Source organism: Eubalaena glacialis, chromosome 14 (genome assembly GCF_028564815.1).
Source record: "Eubalaena glacialis isolate mEubGla1 chromosome 14, mEubGla1.1.hap2.+ XY, whole genome shotgun sequence".
Classification (NCBI taxonomy): Eukaryota; Metazoa; Chordata; class Mammalia; order Artiodactyla; family Balaenidae; genus Eubalaena; species Eubalaena glacialis.
This window is the reverse complement of record NC_083729.1, coordinates 20635686-20648706: the sequence shown is the minus strand read 5'-3', so window position 1 is coordinate 20648706 and position 13021 is coordinate 20635686. Positions and strand designations below refer to the sequence as shown.

The following is a 13021-nucleotide window of genomic DNA, read 5'->3' as shown; positions in this document are numbered from 1 at the left end:
TCCCCAGGCCCTGGTAACCATTATTCTACTTTCTCTATGAATTGACCTATTCTAGGTACCTCACATAAATGACTTGATGCAGTATTTGTCCATTTGTGTCTGGCTTGTTTCACTTAGCATAGTGTTTTCAGTGTTTATCCATGTTGTAAAATCTATCAGAATTTCACTCCTTTTTAAGGTTGAATAATATTCCATTGTATGTATATGCTACATCTTGTGTATCCATTCATTGGTCTATGGACATTTGGGTTGTTTCCACCTTTCGGCTACTGTGAATAATGGTGCTAAACAGACAATAACAAGTGTTGGTGAGGATGTGGAGAAATAAAACCCTGGTGCAGTGCTATGGGAACATAAAGCTGTGCAGCCACTGTGGAAAACAATATGGTGGTTTCCCAAAATATTAAAAATAGAATTATGGTATGGTCTAGCAATGCCACTTCCAGGTATATACCCAAAAGAACTGAAAGCAGGGACTCGAACAGATAAGTCTATGACAAAGTTCTTTTTTTTTACCAAAGTTAATTTTTGATGTCAGTCATCCTAATGGATGTGAAGTAACGTCACACAGTGGTTTTGATTTGCATTTCCCTAATGATTAGTGATGTTGAACATCTTTTCATGTGTTTACTGGCCATTTGTGTATCTTCTTTGGGAAAATCTCGGGACAGTTCTTAATCAATCCTAAAAATACACGTTCAGGGGCTTCCCTGGTGGCACAGTGGTTGAGAGTCTGCCTGCCAATGCAGGGGACACGGGTTCGAGCCCTGGTCTGGGAGGATCCCACATGCCGCGGAGCAACTGGGCCCATGAGCCACAACTACTGAGCCTGCGCGTCTGGAGCCTGTGCTCCACAACAAGAGGGGCCGCGACAGTGAGAGGCCCGTGCACCGCGATGAAGAGTGGCCCCCACTCGCCACAACCAGAGAAAGTCCACGCACAGAAACGAAGACCCAACACAGCCAAAAATAAATAAATAAATAAAGTGTAAAATTAAAAAAAAAAAATACACGTTCAAATGAAAGAAATTCCTTAGGCGGGCTTCCCTGGTGGCGCAGTGGTTGGGAATGCGGGGGACACAGGTTCGAGCCCTGGTCCGGGAAGATCCCACATGCCGCAGAGCAAGTAAGCCTGTGCGCCACAACTACTGAGCCTGCGCTCTAGAGCCCATGAGCCACAACTACCGAGCCCGCGTGCCACAACTATTGAGCTTGCGCGCCTAGAGCCGGACCTCTGCAACAAGATAAGCCACCTCAATGAGGAGCCCGCGCACAGCAACAAAGACCCAACACAGTCAAAAATAAATAAATAAATTTTTTTAAAAAAAGAAAGAAATTCTTTAGGCACACTGGCATTCCTGCAGCATGAGCCACTGCCTGGGTGTCACAGCAAAGTCCTGTCACGTTTAATATGAAAAAGGTTTTGCTCAATTCTCTAAAAAGCAGCCTCTCCATATAAAACGGGCTCATTTCAATTAAATAAACCAATTCTTAAATGCATGTTAGTGGAACCATCCTACTCTTCCAACGCATAGTAAAAACACTCAGAAAGACAACAAAAAGGGTGTGTTCATTATACCTCTCCCAGAGGCAAGAGCCTTTACCAATTTAATTTTTTACATGGAACCCAGAGACTCCATTTCCCAGTGAAAGACAGTCCTTATAGAAAAAGTAATATGAAGTCGAGGGGTGGAGGGAGGATTAACAACACCAAAAGATAGCACTTTCAGTATAACAGCCTACTAAAAATTTCTGCTTTGGGACGAGTCCAAGTAACTACCGTATCACGAAAGGGTAATGCTTTCCTGAGCTCATACTGCCAACAGGGTTATAGCCAAATCAACCAATGAAATCTGCTCATCCAAAACCAGTAACTCTCTTTAGCAAATACTTCAACAATCTGAATTTCCAAGACCAGTTTTACCCTAAAATTACTCTATTAGCCAAACAGCTGATTTTCTTAAGTAAAATCTGACCTCAATCTACTTCACATATTTAATGCTCAGAAAGTAGGTAGACAAGAAATGTTAAAATAAAACTAGCCAATTCTAGAGGATGCTGATTATACTTACTACCTGTCTGTCTGCCTGCCTTCATTCACTATTTACCATGCACCCATTAAATGCAGGGATTCTTCTAGGTGCTTAGCATCTATCAGCTAAAAAAAAAAAAGACAAAGCCCTCTGCCCTTGTGCAGCTTATATTCTAGTGCCCTTGGATTCACTTTGCGATTGGTGAGTGTGGAACATACCAGTAATTTGTTTTTACAGCTCTGTCTGCAATAAATCTGACCATAAACATCATACACAATTTCTGGCATAGATGTGTGGGAAGTGAAAATATACAGAAAAATTTAAATACGGTAGTCTGTGTAAGCACTGTAAGTAAGCACCATAAGCCTATAAAAATTATTTCTTCCAAGAATCAATAACCAATAAGTAATTGAAATGACTGTGCCTAAAATAATGAGGGCCAGCGTTATACTGGCAGTTTGGCCCTACTGAACACCTGCAAGGTAACTACTCCTGTCCAAACCTCAAGAGGTTTTAACAATCAAGTGACAACTCAAATTTCAGTATCATTCATAATTAGAGAGTGCTCTAGATTTTTTAAAAAGCAAAGCAAAACAAAAAAACATCCTAGTCAACTGATGAAATTTAAAATGTCCTAGAAGTAGTACACATTCCAAGTATCTCTAATCATCTGCACATTAGCCAACTGGCTAGTTTATACTGTTTAAACATGCATTGTCCAATATGGTAGCACTAGCCACACTCAGCACCTGAAATGTGCCTAATCTAAATTGAGATGAGCTGTAAATATAACATACACTCTGGAGAAAAAGAATGTAAAATGTCTCAACTATTTTTTAATCTTGATTACATAATAAAATTTTAAGACTGGATAACATGAGTTAAAATACAGTATTAAATACTTCTTTTACTTTTTAAATGTGGCTACTAAAAAATATGATCTATGTGACTCACATTATATTTCTTTTGGATGCACTGGTGTAAGATGCCAGCAGACTTCTAAACCTGCACACAGAGCTAATACATGCAATGTGTTGGAGCTGTACTCAGAATTTTACACCCATGTATTTATCCATTTCTCAGCTTACACTGTTCAATATATCTTATATATCAAAATATCACACATATCAAACACTTTTATATCAAAATATGAAAATTTCAGAATCTAAAGTGAAACTGTTTAGCAGAGCACTAACAAAGATTTGTGTGACCACTGCATGCAGGGCAGTCAATCCATAAAGTAACTTGTTCTGCCTCACTTCAGCAGCAGAAGGGTCAGAAGTTCCATGTATAGCTAATATGCATGCACTGTGCTCCTCCAGTGTGCCTGGCACCATGCTAGGTGCTTTGCTCTCAATGACCCATAAAATCCTCACAACTACCTTATGTGATAGGTACTATTATTAACACTATTTAAAGAAGAAACAAGCAGACAGAGATTAATTAACTTGCCAAGGTTCCATAACTAGTAACCTGTGGAACTAGGATTCCAACCCAGCAGGTTTGATCCCAAATTACTACACATTTTCCCTAGTAAAAAGACTACACAAGGGAATTCCCTGGCAGTTCAGTGGTTCGGACTCCCAGCTTTCACTGCAGAGGGCACAGGTTCAATCCCTGGTCAGGGAACTAAGGTCCCAGCAAGTCTTGCGGGGCAGCCAAAAAAAAAAAAAGTAAAAAAGAAAGACTACACAAGAAGATTATGTCATTATCTTACAGGATTGGGCTTTAGTCGAGGGTATGCACTCATTAAAAAAGACAAGAGTAGATGGAGTTAATGTTTTGCTTCCTACCCTCCACCCCCTACCCTTCTCAACGGCAGGTTAAAGTTGACCACATGAATTACATCCCTGATCTTACTACAGGTTTATTCTATGCTCCCTTTTCCAGAAAGGCCCTATCCCACCCCTGTGGTCCAATTCCTATTTGTCCTTCAGACTTCATTTTAGACATCATCTCCATGCAAGCGCCTAATTTAGGCTAGTCACCCCTCCTTCCTATGCTTACCCCCACTGTAGCACTTTCCACACTCTATTGTGATTGTCCTCACTAGACTGCTCCTTAAGAGGTCTATTGTGTTCACTTATCTATCCCCAGTGCCTAAAACAGTGCCTAGCATTAGGTGCTCAATAAATATTTACTGAACTATCTAACTACCTGACCCACCCAGATACAGCTAAAAGTGGAAATATTAAAAGTAAACATAGTGGTAGGAAGTGCTAACCCACAGGCAGAGAACAAGTTCTAAGTTTCGTGAAATTTATGACAGGTCTAGAGAGCAGTATGACACTCAGAAAATAATGATTACAATGACCCCCTCCCCCCAAAAAAGGGAGTAAAATCAAAACCTAGTTAAAATGATCACTTGCCCAATTTAAATTCAGTAAAATTTGTTTTATGAAAATGAATTAAGTAGCTGACAAATATTTACCACAAGAAATCCAAATCAACGATTCCAAATGCTATAAACTGTTTGAAATCAGCTTAATTGTGACAATGCCCAGAGTTCAAAGAAGACTACAGTTGCTTCTTTTAAAAATCATCTTAATATAAAACTAGTTACACTTAAAAATGGGTTTCATTGCACTGCCCGAACGCTGTGTTCTGGGCCCCAAGAGACAACCATGTGTCCTTTAAAATATTTATTGTGTGTGGGGAAAAAACGGATTTCACATACAACCCATTTAACACAATTCGTGTTAATGCACTAAATTTTCTCAGCAGAGTCAAATGGGACTTTCCTAGAGCGTTCCCTTTTCTTTTCCTAAACGGGAAACCGATTTAAAAGGTCAATCTTTAGCTCTTACTTTCACACTAAATAATTCTGAAACATGAGGTGAAAAGTACATTATAAGTCCCAAGGCTATGACTGGCAAGACACTTCCCTGTAAATTCTAGAGTAAAACAGAAGGGAGAACTTCATTCTTTCGGGTTCGAGCACAGAAGCTGATCGTCTCCATTAGATTACTGCTTCTGTTGATGTCTCGAACAGCTCTGTGAACAAACATGCCAGAGAGTCCCACCCCAAGCACGAAGAGCCTCCGATTGTTTGACACATCAATGGATTAGTCAACGCCGAGCAACTCACTTTTCCCTTCTAATTTGCCTTAATTATTCCTCACACAAATCCTCAAGTTTACTTTAAGACCACATGGAATCTTCTCTTTGCCCTGAAGTATGAATCCAGGCCTTTACCAAATGACTCCTAGTGCTTCGGTCCCAACCACCAAAATAAATCCCTTACAAATATCGTACAGCTAGTAACGCCACACAAACATGGAAAAAGCCAATCCAGACGCTTAAAGAAATAGGATTCTGAAACGCTGTTAATGCTGCATATTTTGTAACAGCAGGCACTGAGCAGAGTGAGAGACTTGAAAGCAAAAGACCGGATGCAAAGCTTGGGAAGACCCCGCCCCAGAAAGCTCGATGCCGATTCAAACAGTAACTTGGGTCTGTCGCTTGGAATCAGAATCACTGAAACAAAGGCGTATATTACTGGAAGCAAGATGTCTGGAATAAAAGAAACGGTTTGCAGATGCAGAGACCGCACAGCACCCTCCCACAGGTCTTACCTATGGTGGAAATAAAGGTGGTATTGAAGGCATCATCCGAAAAACGAAAAAGGACGCAGGTCTTCCCCACTCCCGAGTCCCCGATCAGGAGCAGCTTGAAAAGCAGGTCGTACGTCTTCTTCGCCATTGGGAGGAGCGGCACAGGCTCTCGCCGCCGGCGGCCCCAAGGGATCGGTCCCTCTCACTACGGCCAACTCCTCCTCTCTCGGGCGTTCTCAGGCCGGAGGACGGGGGAAGCGTGGGAAAAAGGAGGGCTCGAGAGGGCGCGGGCGACCTAGGAACGGCCTCGTCGAGGAAACCCCGACGGTGGCTGCGTCCGGTGCCTCCGAGGGCGGCGACCGCGGCTCCGCAGCCTCTCCCAGCCGCTCCGCCCGGTTCCGGGGAGTCGGTCGGGACAAAATGGCCTCCCCTCCCCCCTCAGGGCTGCTCGGCCGGGACGCTCCCACGGGCGAGCAAGCAAGCTCGGCCGTCGAGGGAGAGCGGCGGGCGTGAAGACAGTATCCCTCGCGAGCAGCCGCTCCGCGCTACGACGCGGCGATGGCAGCGAAGGAGGACCCGGAGCCGACGAGCTCAGCTACATAGCCACAGGAAGCCGAGCCGCCCCGGCCAAAGCCACCTTTTCCCCGTGCCCTCTCACGCCGGCGTGCGCGCTGCCTGAGACGCACGCAAGGACGTACGCCCGCCCTCCCCTCGCGCCCTCGCCCTGCGGGCCGTCTCTGCGCACGCGCGCCAGAGGGTGTGGGGGCCCGCGGGGGCGCAGAGGGGAGCTCTAGGTCTCCGAGCCTCAGTCTAAGGCCCGATGGAGACTAGAGAGGGGAGGGGCGAGAGAGGGCGAGGCCGCGGGCGCGCTCCCTGCGGCCGTCTGATAGGGTGCGCGGCGTTACGAGCACGCCCCGCGGGGGGCGCTGCCTAGTGACTGCGCAGGCGCGGCATGCTGGAGTAGCCCCTTGACAGTCCCCCGTTTTCCTCCTGTGGTCGCTCTCCGGGCTCAGCTGAGGATGCTTCGGGCCGCGTTTGGCGCGTGTGTTTCGCTGAGAGTCTTGGCGCAGCCAAGGGCTTGGGTCGCCGTGTGTTCCTGTGTAGCTGTAGCTCGTAAATGCGAGAAAAAGTAGCGCCCTGGGTCATTTAATAGCCTCTTTGCTAAACTGAGGCGCATCCTGGAGTGCCCTCTCTCGTGGCTAGTCGGGGCGGGGGAAACATTAAGCTCCGTCCCGGTTTACTTAAGGAACCAGAGTTGGCGTTCAAGAGAGCAGGAGTTTGAAATGGGAAAAACTGGCCACGCTGCTCAAGTTGGGATGATGTAATCTGCCCTCCAGGGCGAGGAGTAGAGGGCCGAGGAACACTTGGGTGCAGGGCGAACCTCCCCGCCAAGTGGAAGCGCCGGTGCTGTGGTCTACGTGGAGAACCGGCTCCAGAACTTGGACACTTCTTTTAAAATTAATTAATTTATTTATTATTTATGTTTATTTTTGGCTGCGTCGGGTCTTCGTTGCTGCACGCAGGCTTTCTCTAGTTGCGGCGAGCTGGGGCTACTCTTCGTTGCGGTGCGCGGGCTTCTCTTTGCGGTTCTTCTCTTGTTGCAGAGCACAGGCTTTAGGCGCATGGGCTTCAGTAGTTGTAGCACGCGGGCTCAGTAGTTGTGGCTCGGGGGCTCTAGAGCGCAGGCTCAGTAGTTGTGGTGCAGTGGCTCTAGAGCGCAGGCTCTGTAGTTGTGGCACACAGGCTTAGTTGCCCCGCGGCATGTGGGATCTTCCCAGACCAGGCCTCGAACCCGTGTCCCCTGCATTGGCAGGCGGATTCTTAACCACTGTGCCACCGGGGAAGCCCTTGGCCACCCTTCTGCAATAGGGAGAGCCCAAGAGCACCGTGCAGAGGAAGCGGGGCCCCTCCCTGCTGCCAGAATCGAACCACCAGTGTACCAAATTGAGAGATAGTGAAGCCAACCCCAACCCCGCTGCCTTTTCCTTGCACTTTCCTTTCATATGCCTAGCACTCTTCCTTCCCTTTCTTTCCATCAGTCTCAGGTATACCTTCCCTTTCTTCTTCCATTCTGTAGTTTAAATGTTCATACTCCTGCCCTACCTTTCTTAGTGTGCGTCATGGCTCCAAAGCACACCTAGGATGTGATGGCAGAGTAGTTGAACCTGGTGGGCTGGTTCAACCCGATACAGGAGAAAACCCTGAGACATCTGGAAAGCAAGAAACAGGGATTGCGAGAGAAGTAAAAACTGCATTTTTACACCCCACCACCACCAAAATGTTTGTGTATTTAAAATGTAATTAAAATTAGTCTTTAGGCAGTAGGGTAATCGTGTTTCAGTCTCCCGTTCTTTGAAGACTTGTCTTACATTCTTCTTTTCCAGCTACCCCTAAAGCTTCGTTTCTGAAGATGCCTGTCTTCTTTAATCTCACTCTCCAGTTTGTTTCTGGGATTGCTCTTGTCATTTAAACCTTATCCTCTATGAATCATTCTTTCTCCAATTGGGAATGTCTTATTAGGAATAATGCCACAATTCTAAAGTAGCCTAGCCATGCAAATCACAAAATGAGCTATGGTCAGTGCTTCACAGGTTTGTCATCAATTCAGAGTTATAACATTCAGGAAAATCATCAGTATTAATATGATTCTCCCTTTCAAAAGAACTACAATTAACTCAAGCCCCAATGTTGTGAAGCATTTTAGAAAGTTATGATTTTTAAACATAGAAATCCTAATTAGTTCCACTACATAAATGTTGGGGACAGTGGGCAACTAAAAATGAAAAATAATTTTTTAAAAATTTCTTTGTTTATCCCAGTTGTTTCCAACAGGTTTATCAGTTAGAGCCTTTTCTCCATGCACTCAATATTCTGGAACTTTAGTAATTAATTATACTATTAACGAAGTTTATTTAGTATTGGATCAGGATCCTAGAAGTTTAGAGCTGTAATATCTTTTAAGTCATAATTCAACTCCTGCACATAATTTACAGACGAGTCTAAGGCTCAGGGAGGTTAGGGACTTGCCAGAGGTCACACTGGCAGTGGCAGAGCCGGCCACTATATGCGCAAGGGAAAAGGGAAGAACACCTCTACAGGACATCATACTGCAAGAAGGTGAGAATTGGGAGGCTCAGCCAGTACTTAATGTTTGGCTTCCCTAAAATTAATTAAAGGTTTTGCTGCAGTGAGGCCTAAGCCTCAAGCCCTGTCTCCCACTGAAGGCCACTAGAGTGATCAGGCATGATCTCTGAGTCTAGAAAATAAGAATAAAATGGGAGTCTATGTAGGCCTAAAGGTAAACCTAGAATTGCAAAGTAATATTTGATAATAATTGAAACAGTGAAAAAGCCAATTTAGTAGTAGCTTGGGGCTTATACCTGTTTTTAAAAATTGCTCTGTACAGAATCTAGTCCAAATATTTGCAAAGCCAAGAAAGAAAATAGGTATATTTATATGTTCATACCAGTAATTAAGGTATTGTCTCTATATTTTTCTAGAAAGTGCACAGCTGGCCAGCTCATGGGTCCAGTCTTCAGCTTCAACTTTCAGGACCTGCCTCTACAACATGTAAGAAACCCCTGCGTGAAAAGATACTGACTCAGGATTGTCTTTATCATTCTTTCCACATACATTTTCCAGTCTGTCTCCCTGATTTCTTCCTCTTTAATCTCCCTGCCCCTTGCTCTCACTGTTCGTGTTAAGAATGAAGTCTTCCCAGGGACTTCCCTGGTGGCACAGTTGTTAAGAATCTGCCTGCCAATGCAGGGGACACGGGTTTGATCCCTGGTCCGGGAAGATCCCACATGCCGCGGAACAACTAAGCCCGTGTGCCACAACTACTGAGTCTGCGCTCTAGAGCCCGTGAGCCACAACTACTGAGCCCACATGCCACGACTACTGAAGCCCGCGCACCTACAGCCTGTGCTCCGCAACAAGAGAAGCCACTGCGATGAGAAGCCCGCGCACCGCAACGAAGAGTAGCCCCCACTCGCCGCAACTAGAGAAAGCCTGCGTGCAGCAACGAAGACCCAACGCAGCCAAAATTAAATAAATAAATAAATAAATTAAAAAAAAAAAAAAAAGAATGACATCGTCCCTTGAATGGCAGCCCCACTGCTAAGTCATCACCTTGCTGTAAAACCTACCCCTCCAGTTCCTGGGACTTTGCCTATTTACTACTGCCTAGTTCCTGTGTTCACACTCTCATTCTTCCCCAGGGCCTTCTTAGAGGAAGGTCTTTGTTTGACCTTCCTGATGCTAAGTACTGATTGCCCAGAGGCTACCACCCACTGTTCTTATCACCATAGCCTGCCAATATTCTGCTCTACCTTCATATCTTGATTTAGTCCTACCTCCTGTTTGAGAATTACTGGCCCGTGAGCCTTCCCCAGCACATTGGATGTGTTTGTTCTAATCTCCAGGAATATCTCAGTTCTGAAATGCTGGCCTCCTCACCTGGCACTTAAGGAGCTCCAGGCCCTAGCCAACGAACTTTATTTCCTACCCTATCTATCTTCCACATACTAGTCTCTAGACAGGCTGAACTACTCATCTTTCTCACAGTTACTCTGTATCTTCTTGATTTCATGCTTAGTTTACTGTGATTCTCTCCATGCAAAATGCACGCTGCTCCTCACCCCACCTACATCCCTTCAACTTAAATGTCCTCACCATAGCCTGTCTTCCCCAGCACACTCTCTAAGAAGGAACTTGTTCCTCCTTTGAACTCCCTAGCACTAAAAAATCAAGTATGTTTCCTCCTTTTCATTTCCACAAATAATACATATTTACTTTTAGAAACTTAAAACCTGCAGATAAGCAAAACAAAAATTTTAATTATTAAAAATTCTACCCCAGAGATAACCACTATTAGCATTTTGGTGAATAGCTATGTGGATATTCTTCTTCCCACAACTCTTTATTTAGACATTTCTTATGACACATTTTCTACATTTTCTGAAAGACATTTATGTACATATCTTATTTTCTCAAACTGGAATATCCTTGAGGGCTGTGACTACTGCATACATCACTTTGCACAGTACCTTGAATATATCAGAACATCAAAACATGTTTAGTGAAGGAAAAAGCAAATGAAATTCAGAGATAGATTCACTTTTTTTTTTTTTCCTGGAAAGCAGTACTAATTTGGAGAAACTTTCAAGATGCTGGGAGTGGGGGGCGGGAGGGGGGGTGGAATTGAAAATTCAAAAGAAGTGAATGGGAAGATAATACCTTTGGAGCAATATTTTATTAATTTTAGAAAATACATGAACTCAACTCCATTTTAGAGTTTATTTCTATGAACAAGAAATACTGTTAGGACTAATGGAGCAACTGTGATATAGTGGAATGAACACTTAACTTGGAATCAGATAACATAGACTCAAGAACCAACTGTGTGGGCTTCCCTGGTGGCGCAGTGGTTAAGAATCCGCCTGCCAATGCAGGGCACACGGGTTCGAGCCCTGGTCCGGGAGGATCCCACATGCCGCAGAGCAACTGGGCCCGTGCGCCACAAATACTGAGCCTGCGCTCTAGAGCCTGCAAGCCACAACTACTGAAGCCCACGCGTCTAGAGTCCGTGGTCCCAACAAGAGAAGCCACCGCAATGGGAAGCCCGCGCACCACAACAAAGAGTAGCCCCCTCTCACCGCAACTAGAGAAAGCCCACACGCAGCAACGAAGACCCAACGCAGCCAAAAATAAATAAAAATTTTTTAAAAAACCAACTGTGCTACCGACTAGCTCTGTGATTCATTTAACCTCACTAAGCCTCATACATCAAAAGAATATAGTACCTCATGAGACTTTTAAAAATTAAATAAAATAATGCAAGTAAATGTACTTTATATAGTGTAAAACACTATGCAAATATAAATGATTACTATTATTACTAAGAGATAAGAGCAATGAATTGCACCATAAGGAAAAAGAAAGCAGAAAATTACAAGTAAATTTAGAATACTTATAAATGATCAAAGCAACAAGCCATCCTGGACAAAAAATGGTGCCAAAGGAAGTTGAACTAAGAACAGGAATAGGTCAGAAGGAGAAATGAAAGATTAAAACTGGGAGAAACAAGAATTGGAACTGACAAGCTGTGAAGATTTAATGGAATCATCAAAAGGAGACCAAAAGAAAGAAATACAATGGCTGAAGGCAGCAGACAACTATCCCCGATAAAAAAAAACTTCCCACCATCAACTCCAGCGGATGAATCTCTACTGACTTCTGTTGGAGCAATTGGTCCAGCACAGTGGTTATAAACATGGGCCTTGAGTTGGCTGGACCTAAGATTCTATATTCGTCACTTTGTTAGAGACCTTGGGTAAGTTACTTAACCTCTCTAAACCTGTTTCCTCATCTGTAAAGTAGGAACAAGATAAAAACTACTATAGGGTTGAGTGAGGATGAAATAAGACGTAATGTATGGCCTTTAGTTAATGTTCAGAAATGTTAATACCACCACAAGAACTGAGAAAACTTTTTCCATTTGGGGATCATTGGCTTGTTGAAAAAAGCAAATCTAGAGGGACATAAGTTTAAAAAAAATCACATATTTTTGAGACAATGCATTCTGTTAATCTATAGGGATCTCCTAGAAGGGAAAAACTTCCCCTAAATCCATCTTTGCAACTCTATGCCTCTTCTAAAAGTGATTATCGGTCAAGCAGGAACCCTAACCACACTAGGAACTGTATATTTACATTTACATATTAAAATGTAAATATGTAAGTTAATCTCTTTTTTTAATGTCTAAAGGAAAGCAAAAGAATCATCTAAGGCAAAGGATGATTATTTGCTAATAATTGGCTATTCAACTATATATTAAAGTAATAACTGCTCATTCATTTTTTACTTAGAAAATGGAGAGCACCAAGAAATGAACAAACATAGTGGTTCTCTTTTAACATGAAGAGGTGCATAGTAAACCCCCAGATGGATCAATACAAAAGAGGACTATAAGGCACACTTCTGCTGTCAAAGGAAAACTGGGATATTTATTGTAGCAGCGGTCAGAGCTCTGAAGAGCAAAAAAGGCTTGAGGTAAACTGAGAGAGAGAAAAGGGCAGAGAGCACAGGTTATGGCAACTTGACCTGCATGAGACGATTGGAAAAAATCCTAGAAGCCACTAAAAGTTAGGACAGAATAGAGTTGGAGAAAAAAGGCACTTCCTAAAGGCAGAACCCAGGGGAGCATTGGCAAAGTGAGGAAAGAGGTCTGCTCAAGGAAAGACTTGGAACCCCAATGGAACAGAAACTTAGATATCTCTCCAGAAAACTGTATCTCAAGCATCAAGACCTAGAGGATTCATCCGACTTAAAAAGACAATGACAAGAGGGGAATGCTTTAACCCTTTGCCAAGACAAGAAGTATGAAGCTACACTTAACATAAATTCGTAGACTCATGGCATGGTATAATGGAGT

At 43.7% G+C, this 13021-nt stretch overlaps 1 protein-coding gene across 1 annotated transcript in view; it reads right to left on the bottom strand.

Annotated features, from left to right (window-relative positions):
• Window positions 1–6298, bottom strand: part of RAB10 (RAB10, member RAS oncogene family) — an 82831-nt gene extending 76533 nt beyond the window's left edge. Inside the window, exon 1 of the mRNA XM_061211051.1 lies at window positions 5608–6298. Coding sequence (XP_061067034.1) covers window positions 5608–5734 — 127 coding nt within the window. The 5' untranslated portion in view covers window positions 5735–6298. The remainder of the gene's footprint in view (window positions 1–5607) is intronic.
• Between the last annotated feature and the right edge of the window lie 6723 nt (window positions 6299–13021).